Source organism: Lissotriton helveticus, chromosome 5_1 (genome assembly GCF_964261635.1).
Source record: "Lissotriton helveticus chromosome 5_1, aLisHel1.1, whole genome shotgun sequence".
In the NCBI taxonomy this organism is placed as follows: domain Eukaryota; kingdom Metazoa; phylum Chordata; class Amphibia; order Caudata; family Salamandridae; genus Lissotriton; species Lissotriton helveticus.
This window is the reverse complement of record NC_136065.1, coordinates 1,107,412,581-1,107,430,798: the sequence shown is the minus strand read 5'-3', so window position 1 is coordinate 1,107,430,798 and position 18,218 is coordinate 1,107,412,581. Positions and strand designations below refer to the sequence as shown.

Sequence of the window (18,218 nt, the reverse complement as noted above, 5' to 3'; positions counted from 1 at the left end):
CCTCCGGATCCTGCTATATTATCCAGTGAAGGGCTGATGTGGGTTTGCCCCCCGATCCCATTTTGGATCTACTCTCGGATCTTTCAGCCCGGAATGGGCCGCGCCGCCCCTACGTTGAATTTACAGTTTTCACTGTCCCTCATGGATCTGGACGCCACTGATCGATGCCCGGGTGTAAGTCTGCTGTTCCTGGTGCTTTTGGTGTGGCGATTGGCCGCCAGGTTACGGATAGTGTGCAGATTATGTGCTCTGCCGCCATCTTGCTGCTTGGCTTGGCCACGCCCCCATGGCAGCCCAATTTCAATAGCCACAAAAGGCAGTCATGGCGGAAACATGCCATCAAGTCTGTGCATGCTACTAAAGAACTTCTAAGACACTGATCTTCCCCGGGTGAGCATTCTTTTGGAGAATTGGATTTCATGTCTATTTAAGTGTTTAACTTCGCTTTTTACATACGCTGACAAAAGATACCAGGGCTCCACCTTTCATCTCTGGTCGTATGCTAAATTCAATCCTCATTGCAAAACCAAACCTGAATATCTTACTGACCACAAGGGAGCCTTCAGTGGTAGCCTTTGCACCTTGTCCCAGTCCTTTAGGATAAGAACGTTTCACCAGATTTACAGATTATCTTCCTCGTGGTCAGTTTTAAAGTTCCCAGACTACTAAGTCAGCTTCAATGATACTGGGCACATCTAGCAGTGATGAATATGATCAAAGCTTTTTTAAGCTAGATCCCAGCTAAGGTCAACTCCCAACTGGTCTGTTGATGCTTCTCCAAAACTGCTCCTTTCTGACAGTAGTCTTCTTTATGTCTTCTCAAAGTCCAGCTGTGTTCTGATGGTGGGAAATACAAATCCCCCAAAATAAGGAAACTAAATAGCAGTTAGTGGGATGCAAATGAACCTTGTCTCACAACGTTCCACACTGAGCCCTTCCCAAAATTTCAGACTTTACCCTGAATTATGTCTTATCAGCCATCCCACAAGTCACTGTTCCTGGTTATTTTTTTTTTAAGAGAATGAAAGCCTTTCTCAAATGTGTGAACTGCTCAGTCCTGAGCATTTGATCGTCAATTTAAATGGGTTATTTCCCTCTCCTCATCAAAATAAACCCTTCTCAATCTGATCCTCTTCTTAGGGTCCACTCCTACATAACAGAATCCACTGAACTCATAATAAGGCTTCATTTTAAGGCCCAATACTCCTGTCTCATACCTTGTTCATACTTATACTAAATTCTAAAGGCCTCTGCGTTTCTTTGAGTGTGCAGTTTAGCTCAATACACCATTCTTCCAACAACATTCTGGGGAGATTGGGGTGCTACTTCCTAGGAGTATGATGTCCAGCAGTCGTATTATACCTCAAGACCTATAGCTCTACAGGCAGTGTACTAACTAACTTACTTTACATATTTTCATGAGCAGAGCTTTTCTTGAGGAAAATGAGTTGCAAGGGTAGGAGCTAGACTGAACCAGTTTAGTAACTGCCAGGATTTGGGCAACATTTTTCAAATTATTCGTCTGGCATTTGTACAAACAATCAAAATCCACAATTAAGCGGATTTCTGTATTTAGGAGCCTGCTTTGAAGACGAATGATCTAGCTTATTCCTAAAATAAGTCAGTGACGTGACTACTTTGCTTTGGCTAGTATACAGTGTTTTCGATGCCTGGTACCACAGGAAAAAAGCAAACTAACATAAATCAGTTCCGAACATTGTTTAACCAAGCATTGTGAAGTTCACAACCCACTTCACAGCTGATATTCAATTTTAGAACTAAGGTCAACTTTTTAACAAAGGTTTTACTTTTACTACAGCTTGACCTGCAATGATAAAGAGCCCTTGTGCAGTTCTTCTACATAGTTTAATGTTTCTCATGTGAGTGGGGTAAGACCAGTGCTTAATCTTTAAAATAATAAATGCCAGGAGCCTTACCAGGAGGCCACTGTAGCTTGCACCACCCATCGCCCCTGTCATCGCTGCCAAAACAACATTAACCATCTCTCTCGACTGCAAGAGCGACAGTTAGGATTATTCCAGGTCGCTAAAGTAATGGCTGAGGACGCAGGCATTAGTAATTTTGAATGTATTTTGCATTCACAAACAACCGTTGTTCTGCTCATCTCTAAATTACATGAGCAGCGCCACCATCTGGCAGACTGTCATAACTGTGGTGTTGACAATTAAGTGCAGGTGCCGACCAAGGGAAACTAATGAAGTACCTGTACCGAGCCCTGGAAACCACCAGCTCACATTAAGCAATGTGCAAGACCATACTGCAGCCAGGGTATAAACTGTGCCTCAATTGTGTCACATTTTTACTTGGAAATAACGTAAAAACTCAAATATGGCAATTGGTGCTTGGCAAGCAGCTACCATGTTTATGGAATAATGAGCCTGTGTATTTTTAGCAGCCTCACAGCTCCCTAGGGTACAAGCAGAGCAACAAATCAATAATACATGTGGCAACCATGCAAAATGTGCACTTTAGTTAGGCAAAGATATTACAAAGTCTAAGATATCAGCAGCAGCTCTTTCGCTAAGGTGGAGGAGCTTCGCCTCACTGCTTTCATGCAGTGTAAAAAATGAAAAATAAAATGACAATAACTCACGGTTAATATCATTTTATTTTTCCTTGCTGAAACCAGTTTTGGGGCAGCGCTGAGCAGGGTTTGGCTGTCGTCACAGCCAGCATGGGGAGGAGTGGTATTTGTACTCAAGTGTGCGTGACGGTTTAGCCGACCATCTTGGGCTGGCCAAACAGTCATGCATTTTTTGCATGTTCTCCACCGGGCTGCAATGCAAAGCCTGGGTGGAGATCATGCACAGGCTTGCATTCCCCGTCTGAGTGCTGAACCACGGTGCTCAGACCAATCATGACGTTGCTGTCATGATGACAGCAGTGTCGTGATTGTCTTAGGGGAGCCTGTGTGCTTCCGGGAAAAGATGGGAGCACAGACAATAGAGGAAGATGGCGGCTGTGGCAAGGCAAGTTCATTTTTATTTTTTAACCCCACCTCGCCACCGCCATATCTCAAAACATATCTCAAATGTAAATGTAAATGTGTGTATACTTGTAAAGCGTACTGCCGCCCCATCTCGGGGCATCCTGGCACTGTATCCTGCTGTGGAACCCTTCCTGGCTTTCCCTGTGAGATGTCTCCTCCAGGGCACCCCCAAGGTGAAGCCAGGCATCCCAGCACTGTTGGAGCCGTTGTGGAGATTAAGCAAGCTATTGCCCAGAGTTGCAGAGTGGGACCCATGATTAGAGTAGGCACGAGGCGAGAATTATCGAGTCCGCGAACATTGAGCTCAAGACCCTGCCGCGTCGGGAATTGAACCCTGGTCCCGGGCCTGACCTCTGCTTCAGGGTCTGCCGCTTCTAACCAGTGAGCCACACTTCAAATGACCGCTCATGAACCAATGTTTCCACGCCTGACTGACACCCAGTGAAGGTCAAATTAAAGTTTACCCAACCACCATCAGTATACCACCCCCATTAAAAACCAGATCTGGATCCATCAATCTGAGCGGCATAATACAGAGAGGGTGTGTCAATCCTAAACAGATGTGACAGAACTCAAATGGGGGGCAGATGATCAGCCATGCAATATGTCCCAGAAGTGAGATTTGTGCATTTTAATTCAAATACAACTGAATACATAACAAGTATCAGCTATGTACATACAGAACTTCAAGATACTTAAAATATATGCACGGAACAGCATAATACCTAATGGGAAAACACATAGCTAAAGAAGTATTTTCTCTACACCTCAAAATAACTTACCCAATGTTAACTGGGTGACGTATACAATTACTTGAACTCCAGGTTTGAGCTCGAACTGGACCAAGTTCTGGTTGAGAGCATTGAAAAGAATTTCCACAAGCTGAGGAGAAATAAGTAATACATCAATAATTCAATATGCATTGTTTTTCAGCACTATGTATTAGTAGTTGATTTAATAGCTGGTGTCAACATCCTATTTTTGAAGGGTAAGAAAAGACAGTAGGAGAAAGTGTGAGCTGTTAATAGATAGGAAGGATAAAATACCTCTAACCCAAGCTCCAAAATTAACTTAGGTGTAGTGACACTTCAAATATTAATGGCGAATTGATGCGAGCAAGCATGCCTAAAAATGACAAAATACTGGGTTATGTAAGAAAAATTACACATAAAACAACATGTTGGTACACAGGAATTTCTTTAATGGAATGGCGTTTGCTTATCAGCCTATCTCAATTCCCAAAAGAAACACTTAAAAAGCCGAAGAATTTCCTTCTAGGAAGAGGTGTGCTTTCAATTGTTTTTTCAAAATTATATGTTTACATTTTAAGGAATAGGCCTCAGCATAATTGACTGAAATAATGCAACACTTGGACGCGTGTCAAAGTTAGATCTTGTGGCTCTAAGTCTAGCAATCTAGCGTTGGCATCATTCACTCAGGTATGTTCTTTGCTGCAATTACAGCTGTTTGGTGAAGGTGTAATAGCGTTTAGATTCCATAATGAAGGGGCATTATCACAACATGGCAACTTTGTGTTTTAAAAACATAAACCCTTCCTTTTTATTCTGTCACCTATGGGAAACGCGATCGCGTGAATATGCTCTAACAGAAGTGCCACTCGGTGCTCTCTCTAAAGTTGCAAAGGCTGGCCGAACAATTTTATTTTTCTTTAAGCAGCGACCAACATTGGGAGCTTGCACGCGCTAAGCAGTCAGCCTGCCTAACTTTGGCCGCGCGCTGCTGTGCCAAACAGTGTGTGACGGCCTCGCGCTGCTTGTGGTAGCCAGATTACAGTAAAAGGCAGCGTGCACATCTGATAGACGTCGTACTCCTGGGGAACGGTGCCCTTGCTGCTCTGACGAGAAGCCATGCTGCTGTGACAGAGGGTATGCTGATGTGACAGGTGTTTTGCTAATGTGACACCTAATAGATGGCAGCGGCAGATGTTAAGCTCGGCACACGGTGGGCTGTGATCCAGCGGGCTATAGAAAATATATCATAAACTACGCTACCCAATTTCATAACCTATAAACAAAATTCTAAACTATACATGGACCCATTTATGAACCTGATATATTTTTGGGCCTACTGAATCAGGTGGTCAAATAAATCTATATACACATTATTTACAAACTATAAACATATTTATACATTTGCAGAAAGAATATTGTCATTAGAATAAAACCCAACCATTTAAACGACCACCATAGGCGACGTGATCTAGCTAAAGGTAACCTATACTTCTAAATAACCAAGACCAGCTTGTTTGTCAAAAGTAAGATTTTATTTTCTAGATTATGGTATATAAGTTGTAAGTTTTATAAATGAAATTTTATTTGCAATAAAGCAAGCATGATAGTAAGAAATATGGAAAAATACAATTTAAGCAATTTAATCAAATTTAAAGAAATTATATAAAGTTTAGCATTTCTAAAACCTATTTCCCTAACTGAGCTAAATAGACAGAAATTAAAGTAAAGTTCTTTGAGGATTCTTACGTGCTCCACGCAAAGTCCAGCAGCACATCACCCTCATCGGAAAGTCAGAAAGCAGCAGCCAGCCCAACCCTAAGGGCATGACTTTTTATACCTTTCTACGCTAACTAAACTAGCAAAGGAAAGTTTTCAGAAATACTCGACGTCCCATTGGCTGAGAGTGACAAGTGACATGTCACCCGATTCTTAAAAAGTTCCACAAAATCATGTCTTACAAAGACCATTGTCTCTTCCACGTGAAGCCAGAGGCTTCCTGCGATTGCAACTTTGTTTTAAGTCATCCTCGCAGCTTCCATAGTCTTACGGTGCAACTTCCGCGGATGCCAAGTTAAGGACTGACAAAAAGTTCACTTTCGACCTTGGCCATGTCCGACAGAATAATGTCAGCTCATCAGTTTTTGCTTTGTGAATGCAGCTTCAATAAACGTTTTAATTCAGAATGGGCGTCTCGTGGCTTTCTGCAGAATTATAGATCAGCTTTTATTTTGCGGCTCAAATAGCTAGGCCTCAAAAGCAGGCAACTTATGATTTCTAGTATAAAACAAACACAAGAAAAGTATTAATGTAAGAAATAAAGTATATTCTGTATCCACCCCATGGTTTACTAAATAATTAGCCCACCCGATTAATCAAAATGTTACCTAGCCATTGCAAACAAATAAAGCAGCGTTTATATTTACCAGTCTCCGTTTTTCTATGAGACCCATATGCACCTAGAATAGTAGAAATGACATCACACAGACGAGAAAAAGCAAAACAAGCACATGCTTATTTTAAGTATGCAGCAGTTAGTAATGACAAAAACGAAAACAATAAATTATTTTATTATTTTGCACGAACAAAAAGATGCAACATTTATGCACGTTTATGAGCACACATGTTAGTCCCCCCACGTGTAAAGTTTAATCTAGGTTGTATTAGCACGACATATCACAAATCATTAATAATTTTATTCATGTTATGGAAATGTGACTTTGCGAGTTTAAACAAAATTTTGTTTTCTATCTCGCTCCATCAACTCCCTCATCTGGTGATTAACAAATCACCACACCAGCACTCAAAAATTTGGTAAATTTAATTTATAAGAAATCGATTCAAATTCATTGTATTAGTAAACCTAAAAGTCTGTTTCAGCATAATCCTTGCAATTAACATGACGCTCTCTATGTAACTCCCGCAACTCAATCTCCCTTTCCTCTTCTTTTCTGAGTTTATAAATTCTCTTCTTTTCTCTCAAATGCTTCTTTCTTTTATGCAACAAACAACCTACTTTAGTCAAAATAAAAATGAATACTATAATAATCAAAGGTGCCAGAATCTTGCCAAGAATTGAACTTCCGATATTATGAAACCAGTTTTTAATTGCTTGAAACCTATTTGAAAGTTTCCCAGTAAAATCTTCTTCTTCTAAAGGAATTATTTCAGAATGCATTTGTGTAATATTTTTAATATACATTTCAATATTCTTACTTTCATCCGGTATATATGTACAGCAATGTTGGACATGTAAAATGCCACAGACTCCTCCCTCTTTTGCTAGGAGTATGTCTAAAGCAAGACGATCTTGAATTACCATGGATCTAATTGCAATAACTTCAACATTCACTAATTGAAATCCATCAGCAGTATCAGTTGATAATCTATCAACTATAGTGGACAATTTTCTGATTCTCCCTGCATTTAGGGTTATACCAACAAAAGGTATTACAGCTTGGAAAATATCTCCCAGAACTTCAGTAAAAGTTTCTCTTTTAGCTCTATTTACATAATTGTGTATTTTAAACAATCCTTCTGAATCTCTGTCAACATGAAACACTTTAGGAAAAACAATTCCCACATAACAAGTTCCATACCAATGGTCTGGAAGGTTGTAGTAGGCTTTGTCACCACAAACAAAATAAATTCCAGGAAAGATAGGATCTTTTCCACCTTTAAATCCCCAACCTCCCATAATCTGATAAGTATCTTCACAGTTGCTTGCACCTACAAAATAATTATCAAAAAGTGTGTTATCTCTTCTAATGCAAAGCTTTCCACTAACAGGTTTGTCTATGTGAATTGCAATATTTTCAAGCATTTTGCCATTTAGTTTCTCATCCTCTTTTTGCCAGAATGATGACTTAGTCTGCTTGACTAATTCATTTCTCTTATAAATTGCTCTTCTCTCCTCAACCATATTCAGAAATTTCTTCCCTTCAGCACTTAATTTACATGTTAGATTATTCTTGTAAGCATACTCATAAGTGAGTTCGTTAGTAACAAGGAAATATTCTCTTAATTGTTTAGCTTTCTTATGCTTATTTAAAGCATTATCAATCTTGACATTAGCAAAAATCTCATCATAATTTGAATAGTAATATTCTAAACGACCAGTTTGATAAAATAAACTAGTTAATACACTACATGTAACAGCATAAGTGAGAGGAAGCATATTATATGTTACTCCCTCAGAAACAGAAGCGGGTAACTTAACGCACACATAACAATCCTTTGCATCCATTACCTTTACATATTCACTCAAAAGCTTTGTGAATGTATTGCTTGAAAAATCACCTATTGATTTATCTTGATGAATGTTAGGTTGATGATCAATTACTTTAGCAGATGCACTATGTTTAGTTTGGCTAACCAGAGCTTTGCTTGTTATGTTAACTTTATGTAATTCTCTATTCATTTCTAAAGGTATAATCACTGCTAGTACCAACCAGAGCAGAACTAAAATGAGCAGACACACCAGAGTCATCTTACAGCATCTTTTAAAAACAGAGCATTTTGAAGTGCTCTCCTTAATGTAAGGCATTTTTAGGTTAGTTTTAGCCTCAAAATAAAAATAAAAATAAAAATAAATTTTAAAATTTATATACACCCCCCTTTTAAAATATATTTTTCTTTTATAACCCTAAACAAGATTTCTTCGACCTTATGTCATACATAAGTTTTCTTCTATTAGACAGTTTTCTTCGACCTTGTGTCAACTAACAGGATTTCTTCAGCCTTATGCCAATTTAATAAATTTGTACTTCAGTCATTGTCACTAATTTCTTGGATTTCGTTTTCTTCTTCACTACTATCATATATGTCAATAACGGGTGGAATTACTAAGTAAGTCCACTCAGGAGACTTGTATTTCTGGTTTGGTCTAATTATTCTCTTCCCTTTTCTTGATATCACTTCTATTTTCCTTCCAACTCCAACCTCTTTTCCAGGACTCTTTTGACTACTGATTTCTTCAACTTGTTCTATTGGCTTTTTAATCAATCTGACTCTCAATCTTCCACCAGGCCAGTAGTCTGCTTTTCTCACGTACTTTTTCTTTGGTTCAGAATTATTCGATTCAGATTTCCAAGTCCTTTTCTTTCTGTTTTCACTTTCACCTTCCACGTCACTTTCCTCAGTTTCGTAGTCTGAAATTTCAATTGACTCAGGAACTTCTCTATATGGCAATTTCACTCCTTCAGGAACTTCACTTTGTCTTCCATCACTGGTACTCGGTAATTCGTTCTCCTCCTCTTCCTCAATTACCTCTAGCTTCCCAGATTTCGGATTTTTGTTCCTTACTTCAGAGCTTGTTCTCTGCCTTTTGATACTCTCCTGGTCTGAAACTTCTTTTGGTTCAGCTTCTCTGTCTTCAACATAGACAACCGAATCCTCAGTTATCTTTCCTTTTAGCAGATTCTCTTCACCTTCAGAATCTATTTCAATTATTTCTAAGTCTTTTCTTGTCAGATTTCCATTCACTGGCACAGTTTCCAGATGTCGACTTTCTTGTCGATCTTCAGAATCTGGAATTACTTCACCTTCTGTTCTGTCTTCTGCTTCAGAATCAGAGTCATCTGTGGTATCACTTTCAACATCAGAATTCTCAGGAGTTGGTATTGGAATAGTATGACTTGGATGAATCCAACGCTTCAATCCTCTGCACTTTACAGCATTAGTAGTGATCAAGATTACCTGCCTAGGTTTCTGCCATCTAGGAGATAGACAATTCCTCCTCCGATGTACTTTCGTTCTGACCCAGTCTCCAGGTCTCAGATCATGTGTCAAAACTTTGTCATTTGATTGTGCTTCAGTTCCCACCTGATTAGATACAGAAGTTACCATATCAGATAACCTTTTACAGTAATCCAAAATTGCACTGTCATTTATGCTCAACAGTTTACCTACAGGTACAAAAGCTTGCCTCATAACTCTTCCCATCAAAATTTCATGAGGACTCAAACCTGTCTTTTTATCTGGTGTACTTCTTATTGACATCAAAACAAGTGGAAGAGCATCAGTCCACTTCACTCCTGTCTCTAGACACATTTTCCCAATTCTGTTTTTGATAGTTCCATTTATTTGTTCAACTACACCTGATGCCTCTGGTCTGTATGCACAGTGTATTTTCTGCTCAATACTCATAGCTTCGCAAATTAACTTCAACAGTTTGTTATCAAAATGACTTCCTCCATCACTCTCAATAGTGACTGGAAAACCGTACCTTGGGATGATTTCTCTGAGCATTAGTTTTGCTACTGTAATTGAATCACAATGTCGTGTAGGAAAAGCCTCTACCCACCTTGAGAACAAGCATACAATTACAAGTACATATTTCAAACAGTTGTGTAATGGCATTTCAATGAAATCTATTTGTAACCTGGTGAAGGGACCACCCTCTCGACCAATTATTCCTGTCCCCACCACTGATTTTCTGTTTGGATTCATTTGTTGGCATGATAAACACCTTTGACAAAAAGATTCTGCAATGGTTCTAAATTTGGTATTGAACCATGTTTCTTTAAACAGTCTGACCATAGAATCTCTTCCTAAATGTGCAGGACCATGATATAATCTGGCCATGTCAGAAATCATGCAATTTGGTAAAACTACTCTCCCATCTTTGTAAACCCACACTCCATCTTCATCACGTTGTCTACAATCTGATCTTAACCACTGGTCTTTTTCTTCATCATCTGCTTCGTTTTGTAAATCTCTAATCTCATTCCATGTTTCTACAATAGTTGTTAGCATTAATGAATTTGAATCAGTTTCTGTACTTCTATTCCGATTGTAAGAATAATTTTTCCTTGCGCAGTACTTTGCTGTTTCATCTGCGAAGGCATTTCCTTTGGAAATATAATCAGTCCCTCTAGTGTGCGCTGCACACTTGACTATGGCAATTTCTTTTGGCAATTGTATTGCTTCAATTAATCTTCTAATGAAAACTGCATTTTTAATTGGTGATCCTGTTGATGTCATGTATCCTCTCTGTGACCAGAGTTGTCCATAATCATGCACAACTCCGTACCCATACTGACTATCAGTAATGATGGTAACTCTTATATCTTTTGATATTTCACATGCACGAATTAAAGCAATCAATTCAGCCACTTGTGCTGAACGAACTCCTTCAAGACATGATGCCTCTTCAACATCTTCGACTGTACAAACTGAGTATGAAGCTTTCAAGACACCTCCTTCGGATCTTAAGCATGAGCCATCTACAAAGTAGACAAAATCCGATTCAGGCAAAGGTCTGTCTTTGATGTCTTTTCTGGGTTTAGTGCAGAATTCCATGACATCTAAACATTCATGTTCTGTCTCGATGTTATCAACAATTTCAGAATCAGGCAGTAATGTAGAAAGATTCAGATTCAAACATCTTGAAATCGAAACATTATCTGCTCCTAGTATGATTTTCTCATATTTTGTCAATCTGCTACTTGTTAAATGTTGAGTCTTACCTCTTGTCAGTAATATTTCAACTGAATGAGGCACAAAAACTTTCACAGGAAATCCCATAATGATTCCTTCACTTTGTTCAAGACTGATACTTGTAGCTGCAACTGCTTTTAAACAACCTGGTAATGCTTTTGCAATTGGATCAAGAACTGCAGAGAAATATGCAATAGGTTTCTTTAGGTTTCCATGTCTCTGAATTAACACAGATAATGCACATCCTTCTCTCTCACTGCAATACAGTTCAAAATCTTTCTCATAATTTGGCATACCCAAAGCAGGAGCTTGGCATAAGCTCTTTTTCAAGTTTTCAAAAGATTCCATCTCAACATCATTGAGAATAATTGGATCTTTTACATCTGATTTGGTCAGTCTTTGTAGTGGTTTCGCAATTACCGAAAATCCACTTATCCATTGTCGACAGTAACCTACCATTCCTAGGAACATTCTGACCTGTCTTTGTGTTCTTGGCGGTAACATTGCTTGAATCATTTTTATTCTCTCTATTGTTACTTGTCTTTTTCCCTTTGCAATTCTGTGACCAAGATATTTCACTTCTTGTTTGCAAAACTGTAGTTTTGCTGGGGACACTTTATGTCCTTCTTCTGCAAGGCGATTTAACAGAATTATTGTGTCTGTTACACAATTTTCTCTTGTCTTAGCAGCTATTAACAAATCATCAATATACTGCACCAACGTAGACCTACCTGGTAAGTCTAAATCTTCTAATGATCTTTTTAACAGTTCGTTAAAGATTGAAGGACTTTCTGTATAGCCCTGAGGGATTCTTGTCCATCCAAGGGTCTTACCTTGGAATCTGAAAGCAAAGATTTCATAACTGTCTGGGTGTAGAGGAACAGTAAAGAATGCATTGCAAAGGTCAATGACTGTGTACCATTCAGCATCATATGGAATCTGAAATAGAATTACTGCTGGATTTGGAACCACAGGACAACATGGAATAACAATTTGATTAACCTTTCTCAAATCTTGTACGATCCTAAATGTTCCGTTAGCCTTTTTAACTCCCATAATTGGTGAATTACAAGAGCTACTCTTCATTTCTTTCAATACACCTTGCTTGATTAATTTTTCAATTACAGGTGTAATACCTTCAATTGTCTCAGTTTTCATTTTATATTGTGGAGTGTTTGGAAATTCTATTCCCTGCTTCAATGCAATTTTAACAGGATCTACGTTTTTCATCAGACCCATCTCATTCCCAGTAAAATCCCATATTTCAGATTTCACTGTTTCTTTTAGCTCTTCAGGTAAATCTTTTTCTTCAAATGCAGGAAACAATTTTGTTTCTTCTGCTTCCATCATCATCATTGTCATTCTGTACAAACCATCTTCCTCCATTGTTAGTAATTCAACTCCTTCAGGAGAACAATATATTCTGCAATTCATTTTACATAGGATGTCTCTACCTAATAGATTTACTGGACTACTATTACAAACCACAAATCTGTGTTTGTCTCTGTAATTTCCAATTTCAACTGGTACTGGATCAGTTAAGTCTGTTTTAATTTGCTGATTACTTACTCCGACAACTTGGATGGTATCCCCAGAGAGAGGTAGGTTTTCAATTTCCACTGATCTAACAGTAGAACGGGTAGCACCAGTGTCCACTAGAAAAGTGATGTCTACATCATTAACTTTCCCGTTTACATAAGGACCAGACTGGTCAACCTCAAGAGTGGCTCCAACAACACACTCTTCCTCCTCTCTCGGGCACCGTCAGCAATAATCATCAGAATCACTGTCTTGGCTTTCTGTTAATAAAAACTGTTGTGAAGCATTTTGCATTTGAACCTTTTGCTGCTTTTGCTGTTTTTGTGGTTTTATTACCTGTTCACATCCCTGAAATCCCACTTTTGGATTATATTTTTGAACTCCCCCACAATTCGGAAAAGGTGGTTGTGGCAACTGGTCTTGTCGATTATTCACCTGTTGTTGTTGCTGTTGTTGTAATTGTCGCTGAATATTAAATTCATTTAACCCCTGTTGCATCTGTAGCTGTTGCTGCACGTTAACACCATTCTGCATCTGTGGATTCAATAAGGGATTCTTTAAGTTTCTAGGAGGATGAGGACACTCGTCCCTCCAATGTCCAATTTCGCCACAATTAAAACAAGGTAATCTTTGTTTCAGCTCTTCTATCTTTGGGCTAAATTTCCTTTGGAAATTATTACTTTTAAACTTTCCTTGTATCTGGTTCGTATTTCCAGTTTGAACAAAATTAGTGTTCTTATTTCCCATGCTGGCAATCTGTTGTTCAGCTACCTTTACCTGTGCCCACATGGCTTTCTCCTTTAGTTTCTTCTGTTTTACTTCTAATTCATCGCTACAATATTTTGCTTTTCTTAGAATATCATCTATAGATAGTGCTTGCCATCCGACAATACTAGTTCTGATCATTTCTCCAATTTCAGGTTTTAGTCCATAAACAAATCTATAGATAAAATGACTCATGTCTTTCTCATCTAATTTTTCATAACCACTGTATTGTTTAAAGATTAACAGTAGCCTTTCATAAAAAGAATGAACTGATTCTTTTGTTTCCTGCTCTGTTCTTTCTATTTTAACCCAATCAACTTCTTTGGGTGGAATTTTGTTTTTCATCCAAACAATTACTTTCTCATAAAAATCCATTACGAGTGGATTTGGGGCACCTGTTTCTTTGATTCGCTCAGGTTCTGTTTTTGGCCAACTAATAGATATTTTACATTCTGTCCAAAGATCAGATGGAACAACAATGTCAAAAAATCCATCCAAATCAATCCACAGAACTTTTGATACTTTGATAAATCTATCGACTTGCCTGTACCACTCAACAGGTTTCTCTCTTAATTTCGGAAAGTCATTTGTGAATAACAGAATGTCTTGTCTCGACCATGGGACATGAACATATCCTCCACCTGCAACTTCTCTCATTGGAAATTGTTTTGACAATTTTTCTAATCTTTCATCTTCCTTCCTTTTGGTCCATTTCACTCTCCATTTGTTCAGTTCTCCTAGCTTTTTGATATAGACAATTAAATCTTTAATGTGAACTATTCTTCCCATTGAGTTCAAACTCTCAATGTCGCTTTCTGAGAAATCTAATCTGTAATGTTTTGCAAAATTCTTTTGTTTACTCACATCGATTTCAAGTTCTGCAGCTAGATCCTCTAATTGATCATATTTATTTTTCGTTTTCCATTGAATACTTTTGCAAATGAATAATAGTTCATCATCCCGATAGTAATTTAAACTATCTGGGCCAATTGTTCCAATTATTAATTCTGCAATATTTGCTTTTAATTTGGCCACATCAAGCTTTGGTGTAGTTACCCTGACTTCAGGACTTCCTACATCTGACATAGCACCCATTGGTGTTTTTGGAGATAAATCCTCATTAAAGGTTAAATCAGGCATTCTCGATCTAGAAGTGTTTAATTCAGTCAAGTCTGAATAAAATTTTTCAGCAGGCTTTTGAATTTCTGTATTTAAAGGAATAGTTATTCCAGTTTTGTTTGCATTTCTTTGATCAAATACAGGCTGAACAGGACCTATTGTTACTGGAACTGTGACAGCTTCCATGCCTTTTGTCATTCTTTTGATTAATTCTTCTTTAGACCTTAAGTATTCATTATAATCATCATCCTCAACATTTCTTGTTTCTCTTGTATAATCTTTTGGAGGTTCCCTTGCTCTTGGAGTCATTGAAAAATGTCTACCCTCATTTCGAGCATTCTCAAATTCTGGTCTTCTAGGAGTTTCAGTGATTTCACAATTATTTGGATAAAGTTTAGGAGCTTCATTAATTGGAGGTGCACTCGGTGAAGTTTCAGTAGAAACCACCGGAGTAGACCATGATCTAGGAGGTCTCAAAGGCTGATTAGGCTGTTTCTTTCTAGCAGTTGTATATATTTCTTCCATAACTGCATCCTCAGATTCACTTTCCATAGATTTTCCTGTAGGAGAACCCATTACCATTTCATGAATTAAATATAATCCTTCACTCATGTTTCCCTGTCTCCACATTCGTAATCTATCTTCATGAGTTTCTCTTTTCCATGATGGATTTTTAGAAGGTCTTTTAATTCCACTAGCTTCTCTTTGTAACTGATACATCTCATCTTCCCACTCAACTAAAGCTTCAAATTGAGTTGGTCTCGGTTTTGGAACAAGAGCATTCATTTTCTCTCGTAAGTTTCTTAAAACTCTTACATTAAATGAACCATCATCAGGCCAAGCCAAAACACCATCGTTTTTAGTATAGCGTTTCCAACTGTCGAACCATAAGACAGTATGATATCCGTATTCACCTTCCATGTACGCTGCAGGTGTTTTATACTTATGAAGTAGTTTACCACCTCGCGTTTCGATTTTCTTGTCAGGTGAAAATAAATTCTTAAATTTCTGAAATAATGTTGACTTTTTCTCAACATGTTTAAAATGATAACTCATTTTTAAAAGTTAAATTTAATTCACAAATTCGTTCGTAAAATATTTCCGGGATGTTCCGCAAAACAACCAATCCGTGCGCGAAACACACCAACAAGCCAATGGCAGTTGAGCTGCGTCACTTTTCAGCTCGACCAATAATTTTGGAGATTTTCCTAAGGACCAATCAGCTCACAGGCCGTCAGAGACTCAGGAGCCAATCAGAATACAGCTTGTGACGTAGGTCACCCAATCCCAGCGCGGCTCTGTGACGTACACAGCAGCTGCGGTTTCTCGCTTCTCACTCCTGGCGCTTACCCCTCCTTCACAAAATCTTTTCACAGCGCCATTTTAAGAACACTTTTCAGTGTAAATTAATTCTTAACAATGACTATAAAGACAACATCTGTTCGTTTCACTAATTAGGATAGTTTACATACATTCAAGTATCCACACTTCGGAATAGACGGCGCTATTCACACTAAGGATAATATTCAATTGTCAGTAGAGTAACCTTACCCCACCCTTCTAACACGTATAATTATGAACTCGCTTTGCTCTGAACCCACCGCGAAGTGAAAGTTCTAAGAGTTCCACTTGAACATAAAATACAACTCAAACTCGCACTTTTACACGGAAAATTCCCTAAATTCAAACACACACGAAATCCGTACAGGACTCTCACCTGTTTATAGAAATCATGCACCGTTAGCAAAATAACGACGTTATCCGTACAGGGCTCTCACCTGTTTATAGATATGAAACATGTACCCGTACAGGACTCTAACCTGTTTATAGATAATCATGCACCGACGTTAAATTTTACCCTTCACTCAAGCTTGGATATAACTATTACTCTCATCACAGTGAGTTTTATGGAAGGCGCTTTGTCCCTATTCTCATGCTGCTTTGATTTCTTAGAAAATCCTCACTATACAAGAATCAGACCTAGCCCTAAAACTGTGCTGCTCGGCGACAACACTATGGTACACGGCGATACCTCTTGTGATACTCGGCGATATCACTACAAACGAACAGATGGCTTGCGTGACTAATTTCTCGCCACACAATCTATACCGGTATAGCTTACAGATAGGCACGAAAAACGAACTTAACAAGTGTTAAAACATCGATCCTATTTCCATACCATGACGCAACCCTTAGCAACCAACATGTTACCTTGGTTACCCCTTAGCAACCATCAATTTCTGCTACCAGATAATTGATCCAGCGGGCTATAGAAAATATATCATAAACTACGCTACCCAATTTCATAACCTATAAACAAAATTCTAAACTATACATGGACCCATTTATGAACCTGATATATTTTTGGGCCTACTGAATCAGGTGGTCAAATAAATCTATATACACATTATTTACAAACTATAAACATATTTATACATTTGCAGAAAGAATATTGTCATTAGAATAAAACCCAACCATTTAAACGACCACCATAGGCGACGTGATCTAGCTAAAGGTAACCTATACTTCTAAATAACCAAGACCAGCTTGTTTGTCAAAAGTAAGATTTTATTTTCTAGATTATGGTATATAAGTTGTAAGTTTTATAAATGAAATTTTATTTGCAATAAAGCAAGCATGATAGTAAGAAATATGGAAAAATACAATTTAAGCAATTTAATCAAATTTAAAGAAATTATATAAAGTTTAGCATTTCTAAAACCTATTTCCCTAACTGAGCTAAATAGACAGAAATTAAAGTAAAGTTCTTTGAGGATTCTTACGTGCTCCACGCAAAGTCCAGCAGCACATCACCCTCATCGGAAAGTCAGAAAGCAGCAGCCAGCCCAACCCTAAGGGCATGACTTTTTATACCTTTCTACGCTAACTAAACTAGCAAAGGAAAGTTTTCAGAAATACTCGACGTCCCATTGGCTGAGAGTGACAAGTGACATGTCACCCGATTCTTAAAAAGTTCCACAAAATCATGTCTTACAAAGACCATTGTCTCTTCCACGTGAAGCCAGAGGCTTCCTGCGATTGCAACTTTGTTTTAAGTCATCCTCGCAGCTTCCATAGTCTTACGGTGCAACTTCCGCGGATGCCAAGTTAAGGACTGACAAAAAGTTCACTTTCGACCTTGGCCATGTCCGACAGAATAATGTCAGCTCATCAGTTTTTGCTTTGTGAATGCAGCTTCAATAAACGTTTTAATTCAGAATGGGCGTCTCGTGGCTTTCTGCAGAATTATAGATCAGCTTTTATTTTGCGGCTCAAATAGCTAGGCCTCAAAAGCAGGCAACTTATGATTTCTAGTATAAAACAAACACAAGAAAAGTATTAATGTAAGAAATAAAGTATATTCTGTATCCACCCCATGGTTTACTAAATAATTAGCCCACCCGATTAATCAAAATGTTACCTAGCCATTGCAAACAAATAAAGCAGCGTTTATATTTACCAGTCTCCGTTTTTCTATGAGACCCATATGCACCTAGAATAGTAGAAATGACATCACACAGACGAGAAAAAGCAAAACAAGCACATGCTTATTTTAAGTATGCAGCAGTTAGTAATGACAAAAACGAAAACAATAA

At 38.2% G+C, this 18,218-nt stretch overlaps 1 protein-coding gene across 1 annotated transcript in view; it reads right to left on the bottom strand.

The window, feature by feature from the left end:
- LOC144753513 (VPS10 domain-containing receptor SorCS3-like) overlaps positions 1-18,218 on the bottom strand; it is a 2,605,581-nt gene that overhangs the window by 103,164 nt on the left and 2,484,199 nt on the right. Inside the window, exon 24 of the mRNA XM_078641177.1 lies at positions 3,793-3,892. Coding sequence (XP_078497303.1) covers positions 3,793-3,892 — 100 coding nt within the window. The remainder of the gene's footprint in view (positions 1-3,792; positions 3,893-18,218) is intronic.